The sequence below is a fragment of the Trachurus japonicus genome, chromosome 17 (genome assembly GCF_045865225.1).
Source record: "Trachurus japonicus isolate A0001 chromosome 17, Traja_1.0".
NCBI lineage: Eukaryota > Metazoa > Chordata > Actinopteri > Carangiformes > Carangidae > Trachurus > Trachurus japonicus.
This window is the reverse complement of record NC_140923.1, coordinates 25,072,905-25,091,978: the sequence shown is the minus strand read 5'-3', so window position 1 is coordinate 25,091,978 and position 19,074 is coordinate 25,072,905. Positions and strand designations below refer to the sequence as shown.

Here is a 19,074-nt window from a genome sequence, read left to right as displayed (position 1 = left end):
ATGATTCACCACACTCTGCTTAACCTCTAGGTGTACAGCAGCACAGAGCACCTGTCCACCTCCACACCATCCAATCAGAGCCTGTCGTCATCGGAGCGAAGCCACAGCGAGGAGAAGGAGGAGCGGTGGGAGGGCAGGGGAGTCCTTTCCCCCGGCGATGGGCACAAACACTTGGCTAGTGGAGACAGGAGGGCAGATGGACACAGAGGGAGGTGAGAGCATGACACGCCAGAGAGAGTGATGTCCTTATTACGAGAGGAAATAAACTCAGTCCTCCCCCTTGCTTTGCTAGCCACAGATTTTATGAAACATGTGAGACAGAAATGTAATATCCCCCTCTCTTTCCTGAAATACTCATGAACTACGTGATCTTTTGTCTCCGTTTGCAGTCTGCGTCCTCGCGCTTCGTCCAGTTCCTCCCAGTCGGAGCGCAGCGCCAGCCCACTGGTGATGAACAGCACCCAGAGCCTGGACATCATGCCTCGCTTCTCCATCGCTGCAGAGGAGGAGGGTAAGGCAGACTGACAAAATATTTTTTATTTAGCGTTCTCGCCCGTCATATCGCATTTGCAATGCCACTGCTGACACTCTTTGCCTCGTGGTCATAGACGGGATGGTTTCCAACCTGCGCCGCATCCGCCTCCGGAGCAACAGCACGGGCACCAGGCCATCGTTCAGGAGAGGGGCATCCCGACGTATCGCCCACCAGCTGGAGACCCCAGAGAAACCCAGGGCCCCAGCTGGCAAAGTCCCAAAGTCTGCCTCTGTCTCTGGCCTCTCTCTCATCATCACCCCAGGTAAACAGGTTGATAACAATCTGTACATTACATACAAAATACAAAGAACCACCATCTTTGTCCCTTACATTGAAACGTGTATAAACTCAGTTGTTTCTCAAATGAATTGTCTTGTAGAGGGACAAATGTAATCTGACTACATTTGCAAAGACTATTTGTTTGTTTATAGTGCCCTCTACAGCCTGATCCTGTGTGATTTGCACAAGACACCATAAATACCAACACTGTCCTGATGATCACTCTCAAACTCATTCTTAGTGGAACAACTTCCCATTGGATGATTATGTGGCGACTTAGTAGAAGTAAATTAATCAAATACTAAAGAGTTTTCCGATTTGTATTTGTTTCTGCACATAAGTACTCAGCTGATAATGTTTCTAAACATCTTCCTTTCCTGTCCCAGACGACTCAGCAGGTCCTCCCACCAGCCCCAAATCTTCCTTGTCCTTGTCATCCAACCCCTCGTCCAGGGACTCGTCTCCCAGCCGCGACCTGTCCGTCAACATCAGCTGCCTCAGGCCTCCTGTGGTCATCCACAGCTCTGGGAAGAGGTTCGGCTTCGCACTGCGAGCTATCCGGGTCTACATGGGAGACAGTGATATCTACACTGTCCACCACATGGTCTGGGTATGTATCCTTATCTCAGGTTTAGCTGATGGCGTTCATCATGGATGGAAAATTCAATATGTAAATGTAGGATTGTAGTTACCAACACACAGTCAACATTCATTAACAGTCAAAGGCTATAGAGACTTAATGATTGAATCAACTCTTGTGTTTTTATGAATGAATTTGACTTATCTAATGCTCATGCTAGTGCATTAATGTGTTAGAATTTATATTTGTATTTTTGAGTAAATAAACTGAAAAAACTGCTAATAATAAGTAGATGTAACATTGCCATAGTGATAACAGCCCTTTAGATGGTTGCTTGACCAGTAATGTGGATCTGATGTTGTGTGTCTTTGTGTTGACAGTGTGTTGAGGAGGGCAGTCCTGCACATGAGGCGGGACTGAGGGCTGGTGACCTCATCACTCACGTCAACGGGGAGTCTGTCCAGGGACTCGTCCACACTGAGGTGGTCGAGCTCCTGCTCAAGGTAAGAGAGCCCGTTAATGGGGATAATGCGTACTGGACTTTTATTTCCTGTTCACATACTGTATTATTTATTGAGGTACACATGTACAGATAACATCCACATATCTGTTTAGCATGGAAAAAGCTTGCTCTTAGGATACATTCTGACAATGATAACATGTCATTCTGTGGCTCTTCTCCTCAATAGATGTTTATATGAATTGTATTAATCTGCTTTAAACAGAGTGGCAATAAGGTGACCTTGCAGACAACTGCACTGGAGAACACTTCCATCAAGGTGGGCCCTGCCAGAAAGGCAAGCTACAAGGCCAAGATGGCCCGGCGCAGCAAGAAGAGCAAGAGGAAGGACGGGCAGGACAGGTACATGAGGGGAGACTGAAGACATTACTGTTTAACTTTTACAGCTGCATTGTGAAGCTTAATATTTGACTTTAATAAGACATAATTCATTTGGCATCATGACACAAAATGAAAACTCCAATTATAAACAAATATAATTGAACTGATCAGGAGTTGTTCTTTAGGTGGACTATGGATTAAGGTGCAAATTTTTTTTTGCTCAACGTGAGGTTTTATGTATTTACCATGTAAGTTAGCTTGAAAAGAGGTGAAGGAAAGAAAAGTGCCACAAACGATATAAACATCTGACACCTGTGTTTTTCTCTTGCAGCAGGCGACGTAGCATCTTGAAGAAGCTGTCTAAGCATACACCTGCTCCGCCCATGCAGAGCAGTCGTAGCTTCTCTTCAGGGTTCCACCAGTCATCTAGTGACAGCCTCTCTGGTTCCCCCACCCAGAGCCTCTCTCCCGGGCCTTCCACACCATGTCGCTCTCCTGCCCCTGACCACTCCGGAGGTAAGAGAGGATTCTTTTTATCATCCGAAGGTATTGCCTTGTGTGTTTTTGTCGTTTTTTTCCCCCCAGAATGAACAATAACATTTTATCTCTCTCTCTTTCTCTCGTTGTGTCTCTTGTAGATTCGAGTTCCTCTCCTTGTTCCAGCTCCCCTAACTCGCCTGTACCACAGGCCCGCCCCAGTTCTCTACATGTTTTGGGTCGCTACACCAAAGCTGGTCGCTGCAAGTCCACCAGCAGTATTCCTCCTTCACCACTGGCCTGCATCCCACCCCCTCAGCCTCTCTCTCCCCAGTGCTCTCCATCCTGCCTCCTCAGCCACCCCAAGTCCCTACAGGGTTTCCATGGCAAAACATTGTCCCCTCCCACCATCGCCCGGCATTCTGTGCGCCCCCGCAGTGCAGAGCCGCCACGCTCGCCGCTCCTCAAGAGGGTCCAATCAGCAGAGAAGCTGACAGGAGACAAGACCACAGGGTACCACGCGGAAAGGAAGGCCTACAGCACCCGGCGCCACACCATGGAGGGGCCTCTGTCCGAGGGGGAGGGGCTGGAGGACATGGATGGGGACACGGCCACCGGGTTCGTGTGTGTCGGCGAGCACGGCCGTCAGGGGTTGTACCTCGGAGGGCAGAGAGGCCACCAGGACGCAGCCGCCGGAGGCAGCGAGCACCATCGCTCCACCGTCTCGCCCCAACACCGCGGCGGCAACCACCACTCCAAAGAGGTGGTGGTGATGAGGAAGCTGGCTCTGTCGGAGCGCAGGGACTCCTTCAAGAAACAGGAGGCCGTGCAGGAAGTGTGTTTCGATGACTTGGAGGAGAGAGAGGCGACGCCCAGCCCCACGATCCCCGTCATGCAGCCGAAGGCATTCAAGGCGTCCTGGCTCAACTCGGCCCAGGCAGAATCCAGCGTGAAGTTGGAGGGAAGAGGATCACAGGGTACAACATCACAGCAGAAAGCCAAGTCAAAAGACAAAGCAGGGTTTTAGTTTTCACTTTGCCAGGGATCACAGGTCAACAAAGAGAAGTGAAGTCTTGGACCTGTTACTGTACTTACATTTTGAAGGCCTTGCATGTTGTGTCCAGAAAACTGTGACCCAAGTCCCCGAATCATCATAAGCAACTCCTAGAAGATGGAAGAACAATTTCAACTTGATGTTTCTCAGTAATATATGCATCCTGCTACACTGTTAACAGAATAACTGACTGCCAAACTGTGTTTACTTCCTAGTTGCTTGTTTTTTTTTTCTCTCGGTTCTCAAATCACTGTGGCACCAGTAACTGATGTATTTTGTAAATACTTTTTGTTTTAAATGAAGAAACTTATTTATGACTTTTTATGCTCATCTTGTTTTTTTAGTTGTTAAAAATGCCTTGGATGCTTCAGCTGTTCTTATTTCAGGAATTGCACAAAAAGAAAAAGCGACGCAACAACTCTGAGTAGTTTTACAGCAGGTGCAGAATAGGGGAGGTCAATATCGTACCATGGTTCATTTTTATATACCGCAATGCCTGTCTAGAACTGGGTGATGATTTGTGTTCAGATTGAGTCGTTGAAAGAAAGCTATAGTGTCTCTCCTGCAACATATAATGTATTGTAAAATTTAACAAGATGTTCTGTGCTGCCTCAGAAGAAATTTAACATTTCATTTGTGGTGGTGAACATTTAGACTCATCAATCTTGAACACAGACATTGTATTAATATTTTAATGGATAAAATAACAACAACAACAACAGAAAAGTCTAGCGCTGTTGCCAAAGCATGGTTTAACCATAGGAACCATTTAAAAGAGGTACTGTAGTTGTACATAAAACAAAGCTTCATGCATGCATGGGCTTTACCTCCACTTGCTGTTTGTCCTGTAAAAGAATTAAATACAATTTTCAAAAAAGCGCAAGTGCTGGCACTCTAGCAGCGGTTTAAACCATCACCTGATCAAAACACAGGTGCGTAGATGAAGCTTTGCGACTACCTTTGGAAACCAGGCTGCTGTATCTGTCTTCTAATTCCTTGTAGAGTCAAACCTCCGTCCAGCTCCTAACAAACGTAGTCTAGCTCAAGTGTTTGCACAAGTTGTCGTAGCCGTAGACAGTTAGATTTACACTCCAGGACGATCTCTTTCTCTGTGGGATTCAAACGTTGTACAGTGGATGCAACACACAAAACTGGCTCCATTGGCTGTTTTAAAAAAAAAAAGTGTATTATGAATGAATGTTTACATTTTAGTGCAAATATGTGTGTGTGGACTTATCATGTTTTTTTTTTCTTTTGTTAAATTATTATGGGGAAAAAAAAGAATGACAGGGAGTGACAGATTTCAAGCAGAAGCCCTGAATGGATGAAGGAATGAGTCGAGGTGATCTCCTTTTTGTTTTGTATATTTTGATATGGAAACGGTCTTGTTGCAGTACTAATAACCTATGCTGTTGATGTATATTGCATAAACAATGGTGGACCTTATAGCAGCTGTAGGTGGTATCTGAAAGTGACCTTGTATGGGTAGATGGACTCAGAATGAATAATGTGTAATGCCACTTAAGCGGCATTGGTCTTAATCTCCTGTTGTGATCATCCTCAAATGATTGTGCATAATTCACATCCCAATACAATTTCTACACGATTCACACATTTGAGGAAGTTTCTTCTTTTTTTCTTTTTTTTTTTTTTATATTTGTGGTAATAATCTCGTTGGATGGGTCATGAATTATCACTGATTTGAGCTTTAAAGTGAGGGAGGACATATGAACATATGGGAATTGGTATTCATGTATGTATTCCTTAACTTTGTATCTTCACATTTTGAATTTGTTATTTTCATTCAGGAAGTGTTCTGATCAACCACCAAAAATGCTTTCAGTCTCAGTTCAGTTTCATTTGTTACATGGGGGAAAAAAGTGTGTCTTTTGTTCTCACACACATACAGTAGTGGAGGGAACTCTAATGTGGGAATTAATAAGCTTTGAGTAATGGTTATAGATTGTTCAGGTTAAACTAGAAGTTACACATTTGTTCATTGTACTTGAGGTAAAAACAAAACAACTTCTGTCTGTGTGGGATTTATCACTGAATTTCTGATGCAATATATACATCTTTGTATGTTCTTAGGATTTAATGTTTCTTCATGTTTGCATCATCACCAAACTGTCGTATCTGTATCTCTTCACCTGAAGTTGTATCCTCATGTTATACTTTTTTTTAAATCAGAGTTTGTTCTGTGGTTAGCAACATCAGTCCATACCAGCGGTTTACCACGCATCAAAATTAAGCATCACAAGGAACTCCTCATCTCTCTTTTTGCCTCTCTGTGTGTGTGTGTGTGTGTGTGTGATAAACTCCATGTCTTCACATGGGTGCTCAACTGTCATACGGTATATATTTACCACACTTGTTTTAGCGTGGTTGTGTGTTAGAAGTTGTTGCTCCCCACTCGACACCCCCCTCCTTGTCACCCAATGACAAACTGGCCTTTGTGAAATTCTTACCATGTGGGTATCTGGTGCAGACTGGTGTGACATTGTCTGTTTTTCTATTGTCTTAACAGTGCTTGAAATAAATGAATTGCGGAGGACTGGAAAGTCCAAGACTACAAAGTGTTTTGTCATCTGTCCGTCATACAACATTATCAGGGATAGTTTCCACAATACCTGAAACCATAACAAATCACAATATTTGTTATACTGTATTGATCAAATTTGGCTCTTAACATTTAACTACACTGTAATAATTTATTCCACATAACAATACACTGGAAATACTCAATGTAAAACTCGCTAAATATGATATCCAGGTTTTTACTGCATCTCTCTGTTGAAAATAAATAAACCATCCATGAAGTAAGATCTAGATGTATATGAGTGGTTAGGTGATGAGGGACTTTAAACTTTGGATTGTGTTAAAAAAAAAAGAGGGGAGGGGGGGGCTGTTACTTAATATAAGAATTCATCCCTATGTAACCTAACATGGGATTAGACACGGATTTAACATGTGGTTGAGCAATTTAGCCCTTTCATATGAACCGGAGTCTCCGGGTTGGGAGAAGACAAGAAGAAGCAGAGAAAAAAACAGCCTCAACAGCTTAACATCGTCAGGTTCAAATTTCCATCATGGGCCGAGGCCACTCGGTGACCCCTCACTAATCGTTCGGATTTTTCCGCTCGGCTTCGTCACTTTCCGCGCTCTTCATATTAGTTCCCACGCACTCTCCCTTCCCTGCGCCGTGCTGAGCTGGAAAATGGCTGAGTGAGGGAGCAGGGAGTTAGGGACGGGGAAAAGAAAAGAAAGAGCGAGAGCGAGGAGGCGAAGTGAGAAGTGGACCGAGGGTTTAGCTACAAGTTCAGCGCACATCGAGGAGGTCTCGTCCGCACATACGGCGCCACACGGACCCTTGTTCTGCGACTTTGAACTGTTGAAAGCGTCGCAGCCAAAAAAGTGCGAAGAGTCAAGAAATATCCGCGGGTGAGTTTTTCCAAGTTATTGCACATTTCCAGTACAGCAAGGCAGCAGCAGCGGCAGCAGCAGCCACTGTACTGGAAAATGGTGGAAGTGCTGCAAGTGTGCTCTCCACACGCAGCCCCACGCTACTCACTTGTGTCCTACTTTTAAAGTTTAAACATGAGATTTTCCTCCTCGTGTTTGTTTTATACACGTTCAGCTCTGAACACACTGCACTAAAGTGTGTTTGTGTGTGTGTGTTTTCTGTCCGTGCAGCGTGTTGCTCGACGCTCGCGCTTGTCGACAGTTGACGTGTATCAAATGTTGAGTCCGTTAAGTTACTGTAACATGAACTTTAAAATGTTCAAAGTTACTTTGGGCCTGCATTAGTTAAATACTTTTACAGTTTGTTGTGTATTCTTGGTATTAACGTGATAAAAACGACTTTTACAAGCCCATGAAGTTGTCAAATGCATTTAAACCTCCAAGTTTGTTGTTGTTTTTGTTGTTGTTTACTCCTAATAGCCCCATACATAAAAAAAAGAAAGAAGGAGATGATATTTGAGATGTTTTTAGGATTCCAAAAGTTGCACTGGACCAGATTTTGTTGTGTCCCGGTGCACAACACTGGTATAGTATGTGGTGCACTATAATAGTGCCTTTACATTGAGTGCAGCCTGCAGGCGGCCGTGCAGTGTGGAGGCCTCACATAGCTGAGACCCTGACATGGTGTGTGTGTGTGTGTGATGTCCCTGCTTTTATTGTTTAGATGCATGAAAGATTTAATGGAAATTGTGCCACTTTCATAATAAGACAATCCTGTTAACAGTGTGCAGGCCACCACCACCACCTCTCCACCCAACCCCTCTCCTACTCCCCCCCCCCCCCCTTTAATTACTGAATCCAGCATTATGCAACCAAATGTCAATCCTCCATTATGCTGCTTTATCAGTGTGAAGCATGACTTGTGGCCAAAGCCGTCATTCCTTCTCCAAATGTCTTAAAATGCTCCGAATGACTCGCAGGGCTCGTTGCATTAAATCTTTTAGAAGAAGTGCAGCACTCGCAAAATGCCAAGTGTCACTTCTCGGAGGAGCTGGATAAAATCCTGAGCCAACTTCCAAGTTCCAGGAGACGCAGCAGTACAGCTGTGTCATTTATTTTTGTTATACGTCCTTCAGCCGTGGGGACCCAGTTAAACTGAAATGGTGTTATTTGATCAAAATAGCAACAGAATCAGCTTTAAGGCCAGTTTAGGCATGACTCCACTGAAAAGTGCTGGAGACTCTGAGCTGGGATCTGTACCCAAGAAAATAAACGAAACATCTGATAATTTACCCAAGACCAGCTGTCTTGACTCTCCAGGAAGATGAACGAGCCGATTTTAGATTGTGATCTTGCCACCTCCATGGCTGCTGGGACCATGTGAGTGACATTTTTGACTCCTGGTAATTTTACAGTAACAGTGTGTAAAATGATAGACTGAGAACTTGACGATTGAGTGACATGTTATATTAATTTGCTGTAACTACTACATAATTCATATTATCACATTACCAAGCAAGTAAAACTGGTTCCTTTCTTTCCCCTCTGTGTCACAATATCATTACTAGTTATTAGTACAGTCACTGCAGTGGAGACCACTGTGTGTCACCTGCATACTTTAATGTAACAGAGTAATGGAGGAGTCGTAGTGCAGTTTTATATGTTTATATTTGACTTGTTATGGGTAAATGGGCATTGATGCAGTAACCTGGGTGAAAGAAACAAGTATGAAGCTTTCTAACCACTACAAACCAACTACACAGCAAAAAAAAAGGCCCGTGCTATATTCAACAGATTTATTTTTCCTTTGTCGCAGTCAAAATGTTTAAATGCAAACTGCAGCCTCATGGATTTTAGGCCTACTTCTCATATCTTCTGATAAACACAGAGAGTCGTCATTAACTGTAGAGCCTTGTGGCACAGTTGACTTTTCAAAACAGTGTTGTCTCAGTGCTGCATAATCTTCACAGCAGATGTTTCTATTTAGCACAGTGAGCTTTTCAGCGTCATTAAGGACCGATAGAATTCAGGTGAACATAAATTATAAACGCCCTAAACCCCGGTTGTAGGCTGAAAAGTAAGTCCTCACGAGCTTCTGTGTCGTTGGCTCGTCCTCCCTGCCTGTGGCGCAGTAGATTTTTCATTTCCATGTGGACAGATAGCCTGAGGCCAGGCTGCATGCGTGGTGGCTCTGTAGTCAGCTCCTCAACAGCAGGGCCGCCGCATAAACAAACTTTAAAGAAAAAGCTGTGTCCATGTAAATGTTTGAACTTTGTACAGTGCATTTATTTGTCTCTGCGAAAGTCGTTTAAGAACAACAGGAAACTGGGCCACATGAAATCCATAAACTGTGTCTGTGAGACTCACATCGGTGTGAAGCCTCACGCTTTGTCCTTTTATATGAAGTGTACAAGCTAAGACAGATATAAGACACTCTTAACCTCATCAACGCTGCAGCTCTGTGAAAAACCATTACACAGCACACACAGCCGTGGGGTGAGCTGCTGCTGCTGCTGCTGCTGCTGCTGATATTTGGATTGGATTTGTCAAGGCATGTTTCCCTTCAAACTTTCAAAGATTCTAGAAATTAATGGGTGCACATAAATTTGCACTGACCTACCTAGAAATATGACTTGATGAAACGCACAAAAGTCTCGATTAATGATGCTGAAGACGATGCTTAACACACCCTCTGGTCTACAGAGAAACTTGTTCATCTGCATTGGTAACAGATCACTGGATGATTGATCGATAAGGGAAATGATTAAATTCAGGTTAGTTTCCTGTGGTTAATATGATAGTATGTAAAGACACTGTGTTAATGCAGACGTGTCAGCCAATTAGTTACAGTTATGTTATTGTTTAGTTACAAGTAACGAGTTTATTACCTGATGATACAGAAAATTATATAACAGTCAAATGTTTAATTGCATTTTAATTTTTTTTTTTTTTTTTTTTTTTAATTAACTAAAGCCTGCCACACACATAAAGATTTTATAAATCTCAACCGATTTATTATCTGTGAGAGACCCCACACATGAAGATAAAAAATCTGTGATTGAACAGTTTTGATCGTATTGTGTGTGGTGTGCTGCGATATTCCAAACACAACACACCACACACATTGAGATTTTTCAGAATCTTGACCCTCTGGTCAGAAAACAATCCGGCATCAGCAGCGATACCAGGGGTGTCGTTGTAGCTACTCTTTCGGGTCTATTTCCGGAATGGACAATAAGAGAGACGTAATTTTTTTTTTAATGAAAGCGGGACACTTCAGCCTTTACAACGATCCCATCTGTGTGTGTCTGTGGCTCCGGACGCCGAGCAGTCAAGCGGCTGTCCAATAGGGAGCCGTGCGCTGTCACATGACGGGCTGTGAGCGGCGGTCACATGATCGTTTAAACATGGCTGCTGTATTGCCGGCTGTGGCCGGCTACGAGCGCTACTGTCTTTGCTATCGGCTATCAGGAAACCTCCTGTGTATGCGTGAATGTCTGTGTGAACCTCATGTAATGCCAGGGCTGCACTGTGGCTCTCTGTAAGGTTGCCGGTCCTGTGCGGAGAAGTGGCTTGTTGCCGCGAGCAGCATGCAGAGCTCGGCAAGCAGGCACTTCTCCGCACAACACCGGCTTCCCACACACAAGATGACTTTTGATTGAAACGGCCACCGAAGTCGGCCCCGATAATCGTAAATATTGAACATGTTTAATACTTACGATTATCGTTGCCGAACGTTTTCCGAGCCGATTGTCGGGGGAATTTTGACTCTTAACACACCACACACTACAAGAGAATCTTATAAGATAATCTTAAGACCTTAAGATAATCGGGCGGTGTCTGTCCGTGGTCGGAAGGGGGAAAATCGGGGCAAAATCAGCCCGATTATCTTTATGTGTGTGGCAGGCATAAGTATCAATAGCAAAACTCCAGGCCAGGCTATGATTATTATATGGCTTGTATTAGGGATGCACATTTTGAATTTTTTTTCGGACTGATAACCGACGCTCGTTAACCGATTATTAACCGTTAACCGATAAGATTGCAACGCTCGCGACGTGTGCGTTACCGTTGCGCTGCGACAGCTGATCAGCGATTTAGCTTGTATGGCTGGTCGATAGAACAACCATCAATCAATTAATTTACCATAATAGGTTTTCAAATGCTATTCATATCGTGGTAGGTGTTTTTAGTTTCATGGAAAATGTTTTATCACATGATTTGTGTTGTCATATCAACGTCATATCAAAATAAAGGTAAATTGAACATAGTAGAAGGTTTTATCTGCATTGGCCACTTGATGTTAAAAAAAAAGACTAGGGCCAATTCCATTTTTTATATATCAAATATTTGTTTAATGAAATAATATTTATTATATAAAACAGATTAGATAAAAGAGACATTTTTTCCTCAACAACAAATCAGTTCATCAGCTAATAATATCAGTTGTAAAATAGCACAGGCCTGTATGCTTCCTTTGAATGAATAATTAACTACCTCGGTTTTTTCATATGAATATTGGAGACCCACAGTAAAAACAACATCTCTTGCTTCAAGTCATATTTATTGGTTTACAAGCAGTGACAACAGCTCGTTATCACTCGACTGTGTTAGTGATGCCCTGAATGGCTTATTTGCCAGTTTACGTTGTGCATACTGAAGTATAATGAACAGGTCAGAGCTCCTCCGGCTGACTACACACATCAAGAGTCACTCAGTGTCTGCAGACAACACGCTGAAGTCTCGATGCCATTTTGAGTTCAGTCCAGGGCTCGCTTCCCCCACAATTAAATCAAACTTACAGTGACTCCAAGTGTTTTTAAACGAACCTCTCTAATGAATAGTTGTTCGGGATATTGTATTACTCTGTCAAAATGTTGGTGCATATTGTCAACAAACCACAGTGACAGAGAAAAACAAACATCTCTTCTCATTGCTTCGTCCGACTCATGACTCATGGAATTCTCTCCAATCACACGCAGCCTTCAGTTTTTCCATGTTATGTTTCTCATCCTCATCCTGTGGCATTTTCATTTGATTTAAACCATCATTTCATCGCACTGACTGAAGATTCATGGAGGCTGCACACATGAAAAAAGTCAAGTGTGTGGGGAAAAGGTGGAGTTGTTTGGGTCAGACGTTTGATCACTGCCTAGATACATTTTCTAATATTAGAACGTTTCCTTGATTTGCCCGGCTTCTTTGGTGACTGGGGAGCACATGGCCACGGCAGCAGCCAATCAGAGTGCAGGATAAGCTTTCCCTCTCTCTAGCAACAGTGAGTTACTTGCTGCCTATTCATTAATTATTTTCCTGTGGTCTCCCTCAGCCGTTTGGACTCTGGTGATAGCAAAGTGCTCCATCTCTCAGCCTCACTGTTTTTTTTCCACACTGCTCTCTGTCGCTCTCTGCTCTGACTGAATAAAAAGTCTTTTTTTTAAAAAAGCAATGGATCCAGTGACACGGAGCTTTGCCAACTGCTGCTGCTGCTGCTGCTGCTGCCGTCTTGAACTGTGAGCTACTACAACACAGAGACCAGGACTCTTGCAGAGATGACTCCTCTCTCACCTCGCACGACTTTCTCTGCCTGGGAACTAAGCGGTGAAAAAGGATTGCTGAACGGGAGGGCACCCTGCGCACCACTTTTCCTCCTGCTCTGTCTTCATCTTGGTTTTGCCTCTTTTCTGCAGCAGCGCTTCGACTATAAACAAATAAAACATGGCAACTGGAAAAACGACTGGACTTTTTCGCTGGCTGCGGATGGAGGGGGGGGTGGGGGGGGTTGTCAGTTGGAGGCAGGACTCTGTGTTTGGGAGAGGTGGGGGGGTGAAGAGCAGGTGGAGAGAGGAGGGAGGTGGGGGGGGGGGTTTAGGGTTGGAGGGGGGGTTATGGTGGTGTGAGGATTGCGGGCTGTGGTTGGGTATGCCAGTGCCACGTGTCTAGCCTGGCACCTCTTGCTTCTCGACTCGAAGGATGTTGGACTGAGAGTCTGGCTGAGCCTGTCGGGCTTCTCTCTGAACCAAAAGTGGGGTGAGTGTTGCACTCTGCTGCATCCTGTTATCACAATAACTCTTAAACCTTTATTTAAAAGGGCGATATGCTTCTTACATGCAAAGGTTTGCAGGGAATGTATGTTTGCTTTCCGAACGTGGTTGGGAGGGGGGACAGGGGATAATCTAGACTAAGGTTTGAAAGCAATGGTCCTTGGCATCCGAAGATGCAATACCGGACGTCTAGGTTTATTTTTTTTATGCCTTCACCTAATTTTATTTAAGCGTCTGCAATGCATCATTCGAAACATTGTCCAGTCAGGAACGTATTCAAAATGATTGCACAACATCGGGCCTCTCAAACCAGGCCTATGGCTATGAGGATTTGGACGTTTTGGGAAATTGCCCCAAATAGCTCCTCAGTCTTAGCATAAAAGACCAAAACTTCCATCCACCCTCCTGTCGCTTTCACCCTTCTCCTTTACCTGCTTCATCTCCTCACTGACATCTTTTCATCCCGTCCTGAGAGGCTAACAGGACCATTGTCCTCGGTTGGTCCACAGACCACAGATGTCGTATTTAATCTGGAAACCCTAATCTCTCTCTCCTCCTCGCTCACTGTCTTGTTCCTCAGTATATTTTCCATTTTGAATTTTCACTCCTGCTGCATTTGTTTTTCTCCGCTCAGACCTCGGATGACCAAACAAGATAAATGAATTTTTCCATATTTCATTCTGGCCATTATAATATTCTGCAAAATTTCATTTTTTGAATCAACTGGGTGGTGGTTCTGATTAATTTGGTTTACCAGAACCCTCTACACAGATAAAATTGGTCCTTTTGAAACTGTTACGTCGCTATTTTATAGTAATAATTGCGCACTTGAGCTTGGCATTTTATTGGGCCTTGCGATCATCTCCATCAGAGAATATTAATTTCGGGTCCATGGATTGACCTTTTGCTATATTGGTGCCATGACGTGATGGACTAGAAGGAGTGTTATGTGCTTTTAAGGGGTGTTTTATGAGATTGTGTCAGTCTTTGGTTGCTCAGTTGAGTGTCAATGTAGTATTCTCACCCACAATAGACTTTGTACAGTATGATTTAACTATTTTGACAGAATGAAACCTGAAATATATCTGAAGCATCACAGATCTGGCTTTTTTTTTCTCTCCACGGAGAGGAAACTGTTGCAGGAGGTTCAGCATGTCTCAGAAATTTCTAGTCACCCTACAGCCATGTTGCAGGTCTTAGTTTCTTTTGCATGTTCACCCTGCGAAAACCTTTTTTTCTTCCCAAACCTGCATGAATTTCTTCGCATCCCGTTAATCGTTCGTGTTGTTGTGTAAGTTGAAGGGACGTTTATTTCACAGTAAAACTTCTTGTTCCTGTGGAAACTGTGATGCGTCAGTTAAGGCGATGAGTGTGTGAATGTAGAGTGGAGGGAATGGAGGCTCTCGTCCAGGGACCCAGTCTGCTGTTGGTTATGACGCAGCAGCATCATCCGATCTCTCTGTCCTAACCGAAGACTGCACAAACGCATGGAGCTGCTGCAGTTCGCCATTTTCATGCACCGCTTTAAGCTTTCTCTCACATAGATGTGGCCCGCTCCACGTATGACTATTTAGTGAACGTAATCACAGTTATTTCTATTTCTTTCAGTGTTTGTTTTTATTATTGTTATTTTTCGGACTGATTTCAAATATTTTTTTTCCTCTTTTCTCATTTTTCCTGGCGTTTTTGTGTTGTGCAGGTCGGTCATAATCCCTGTCCAGAACATGTGGGACCCCGAGAGAAGTGAAGAGGATTAAAGACCATCCCACTCGGCCACTCGTCCTCCAATCAGACCACTTCATTTTGACCGTGGGGAGCCAACGACACAGGGCCCTCGGCAGGCAAAGACTTTTACCCGGCTACTCCACTAGCACCCAGCCAGCAGGTTTTTTTTTCGCAGCTTGAAAGAGCATGTTGCCAACGCTCTCCCTCTGCTCCATCATCTGGCTCAACCGGGGGATCAAGCTGAGGAAAGTGCACCAGGCCGCCAACACAGGTCAGGTCTGAAACCGCTGCAGCCACATCCACAACAGCAGCAGAGCGCCACCATACCGACTTTTTGAAAATGCTCCTAAGCTTCGGGTGACTCCCCCTCCTCCCCTCGCCCCCCCCCGACCCCCTCCCTCGAGCCACCCATCTAACATCCAACACCAGAATTTAGTGACTCAACAGCCTTTTTTGGTTGCAGAGGAGGATTTCTGCAAAGCCGAAGCCTGTTGTTGCAGTGGCAGTCGGGCTGCACCATCTAATCCTCTATTTGGTGGCCATTTTGATTTTTTTTTTTTTTTTTTGTTGATTTTTTTTGTCTCCTTCAACAAAATGGCGGCTGAAGGTTTTCAGTATCGTGCCCTCTATGCATTTACCAAGGACCAGGACGAGGACTTGGATCTGCTGCCTGGTGACCTCCTGACAGTCAGCAAGGCGTCTCTGCTGTCCATGGAGAACTACCAGGAGGGCTGCGAGGAGCAGCCGGAGCGCCTGGGCTGGCTCCTCGGGTACAACGAGCGCACCAAGCAGAGAGGCGACTTCCCCGGGACTTATGTTGAGTACGTGGGCTCCGTCAAGATGGTGCTCCCATGGAGTCAGCCCAGGTCCCAGCGACCACTCCCTGCTGCTCCCAGACCAGAGCTGTGTCAAGGTAAGGACGTTTCTATATTGATTATGTCTTTCACATGGTTTTTCTCAGTCACACAGCTGCGAAATAGGTTCGTCGTTTTCGTAACATAGTTCGTAGCAACACCATTGTACGTTTTAAGGTCACATTACCATATGATGTGGCGATATTGGTAATGTATAAATGATCATGAACAAAAGTTCTCAATAATGTTCCAGCATAGATTTTTATTGACTTCTCTTTACTTTAACAACAATTAAGACTATTTTGTTTCTACAATGTGATGTTGTCTATGAGACAATGAGTTTGTCACTTTCTGCAGCATTACAATGAGTTACTGAACTCTTCCACTACCATGAATGTGCATTTTTCAATGAAACTCCCACCACTTACAGTATGTGTTGGCAGTTTTGTGTTGAACTTCATCAATTGTTGTTTTCTGTTTTTCAGCTCAGTTTGTATTCAATTTAGGTTTTTTGTAAGCTTTGTTTGTAAGCTTCAGGTATGCAGAAAGTATCCAATAAGAAAGCAGAAATGTAGCGTTGTTGTGCTCGACAATCGATCGTCAGAATGATCACCGATATACATTTGTAAATGTATAGATGATAGTTGATTTGTTTTATTATTTTCAGTGTTACATTTAATTTAGTTATTCTGCCCCAGTTTCGCATAGTTTATATAATATATATTATACAATTGCATATAACCATGCTTACAACATGTACACACACTGATTGTAATGAGACCCTGTTAGTTTATGGCGGTGCTGCGGCGTGATTTCATTCATTTTGGTTTCTCAGTCAAAATTGTGATGAAGCTCTGAGGTTTTGCATGAAAGAGAGAGAGAGAGAGAGACGAGACGAAACATATTTGCTTTCGGTCACGTAACATAGTTTCCCCTACAATCCAATCTGCAATCGGTGATCAGCGGGATGATGATCACTCCATCAGACTATGGTAAAGGTGACGCAGCTGCGTAACATTTAATGCAGCCCTCTGTGCTTTTGTGTAAATGGAGCTTTCTGGATTTGCCTTTATTATCATATTTTAATCATTTTGACTTTTTTGCAAACAACTTAAAGCAATTTTTTTCCACATAGCTTTTTGTGTTGCGTGAAGAGGGAAAGTTTTTCTGTGCTCACCTGAAAGACATAAGGGGTTAAAGATGTGTATTTACACTATGATTTAGTGACTTAAAAACCAGTTTGGGAGTCAGTCTTGGCCCAATATGCAACTTGCACAACTGGTGAAACTTGAATCAATCAGCATATAGCCGACTACATATACCCAGATCGGGCTTTCCACTGGCAAGTTACATGTTTGAATCAAAAAATATTATTACCGTATTATTTTCAGATATTTATTTTAAAGGAGGAGGAAAGTATTTTGTTTTGAGAGGTCACTGAACTTCCTTGTGGAATAACAACATTAATACAAAACATGTCTTTAATCCATGTCCACTGTGTCCAACTAGCAGTTTGTGTACTTGATGTATTTCTGGTCCATCAACCACCTTGGGAGTTTTGATAGTCACATTTGGCAGTGACCTTGAACTGACCCTTTAATCTATACTTAAAACACGTCATAAGCCTCACCTCTTTGGAAGTACAGCTAACCAAACTCTGTGCCAAATAATAAAGGGCTAATCCATCTACTTACTAGACTCTCCTGTACAGGTCTGTCAGTGGTTCTGTCTGTCTGTGTGGCCCCCTTTACATTCACCGTTAACATGTGTCCTCGCCATTCCACTCTGCATCTGGGCTTATCTGCACAAAAATGCCTGCTGCTCCTCCATTGTGACGTCTTATTAACCCCTCTTCTCAACTGCGGGCAAAGGATTGCGCAGCAGGAGGGGTTGCGAGGAGTTTTCAACTCTGCTGTGACCAAGACTCACTTACAGACACATTGAGAAGGACTAATGTTTTCATAGGTGTGTTTTTATTTAGTGCAAATTGAGAGTAATCCAACAGTTGAGGGAATACAATGTCACGTGTTTTTAATGCGAGATAAGTGTTCTTTCACACCTCTCTTCACTCCCGTGACTTTGGGAAAATAGGTCCGTCGGATATTTATTCATAATGGTAAGAGTCTGCTTTCAGCTACGACAGCGTCCAAGTCAAATATAGTCTTGGCATGGATTGTTCGACCTTAGCAAGCTCAACTTCAAGTAAAAACTTTGATTTGTTACCAAAGTTCTTTTGCTCTTCCAAGATTTCCATCATTTTCTCCTCATTTGCATTCCCATGCTTTTGGCTTCAGCTGGAAAAGATGCGTTGGGCCAAAATAGATAAATAGAAGTTTTAATATCATTCTACATATGAAACCAGACAATCCTCATCTGCCAAAAGCTGTATTCTTTTCAGTTCCTCCATGCTTTCTTTATGACAGATGGGCTAAGTACCACTCTGAGCACGTAGGCTGTGAACTCTGAATTACCTCTGGTTGAGCCAATTGGCTATTCATCGTGTACAACAAAGTACACTGGGCCTCATTCAGATTCATTTCTCGGTATTTTTCTCTGAAAAGTCCGAAAAGGCCTGCAATATCACAGCAGCAGCACAGATTTATCCAGAATTCTTATCAAATGAGATTTGTCCTTGCCAACATTTATAAAATCTTGAGAGTGAGAGTGAAAGTGAATAAAGCACAGGCTTAAACGTCCTCCAGCAGAGGCAGGTGAGGAGGAGAACAGTATCCTCGCTCTTTGACAGACAGTGAGACAAACCAGTCGGGCAGCAGGCGTTTGTGTCTGTGATTTGGAGAGACGGGGGCAGAAGAACCAAGTGAAACCCTCAGAGAGTGAGAGAGAGAGGAGGGGAAGGCGATGTGAGAGGTGGGGTGTGGGGGTAATTTTACAAATATCATCCTCATTTCCCTGAAGGAACAGAGGCCCTGGTCGTCATGTGAATAGAGCTATTGTTAATGTGGCCCATTTACCATTCACTGGGATCGTAACATTTGGCATTGTCGAGCAGCACCACGGCCCGGTGGTCAGGGAAGTTGACCAAGTTACAAGTTTAATCCCAATCTCCAACCTGTAGAAATTAAGAATTGATTTATTTGTCTGAACCGCTTTATTGCAACACACGACTTTACCGCAGTTTATTTTTCAGACGAAAAATGCAGGTCATGGGAAAAGCTGTGGCTCTTTGAAACACCTGCACACAAAACAGCATGACATTGGATGT

The 19,074-nt window shown here is 43.6% G+C and overlaps 2 protein-coding genes across 7 annotated transcripts in view; both read left to right on the top strand.

Moving 5' to 3' along the window:
• The window catches only part of mast3a (microtubule associated serine/threonine kinase 3a), a 29,143-nt gene extending 22,801 nt beyond the window's left edge, over positions 1-6,342 (top strand). For all 4 annotated transcript variants that reach the window (XM_085804173.1, XM_085804175.1, XM_085804176.1 and 1 more), the window contains 8 exons: positions 31-212; positions 390-511; positions 609-797; positions 1,201-1,424; positions 1,775-1,897; positions 2,120-2,256; positions 2,567-2,751; positions 2,874-6,342. In XM_085804173.1, the coding sequence (XP_085660299.1) occupies positions 31-212; positions 390-511; positions 609-797; positions 1,201-1,424; positions 1,775-1,897; positions 2,120-2,256; positions 2,567-2,751; positions 2,874-3,739 (2,028 nt within the window). In that variant the 3' untranslated portion in view covers positions 3,740-6,342. The remainder of the gene's footprint in view (positions 1-30; positions 213-389; positions 512-608; positions 798-1,200; positions 1,425-1,774; positions 1,898-2,119; positions 2,257-2,566; positions 2,752-2,873) is intronic.
• A 621-nt stretch (positions 6,343-6,963) lies between these two features.
• pik3r2 (phosphoinositide-3-kinase, regulatory subunit 2 (beta)) overlaps positions 6,964-19,074 on the top strand; it is a 39,381-nt gene continuing 27,270 nt past the window's right edge. For 2 of the 3 annotated variants that reach the window (XM_085804191.1, XM_085804189.1), the window contains exons 1-2: positions 6,964-7,207; positions 14,972-15,910. In XM_085804191.1, coding sequence (XP_085660317.1) covers positions 15,592-15,910 — 319 coding nt within the window. In that variant the 5' untranslated portion in view covers positions 6,964-7,207; positions 14,972-15,591. Of the gene's footprint in view, positions 7,208-13,053; positions 13,259-14,971; positions 15,911-19,074 lie in introns of those variants that run through there. The other variant, XM_085804190.1, reaches the window with a different exon arrangement.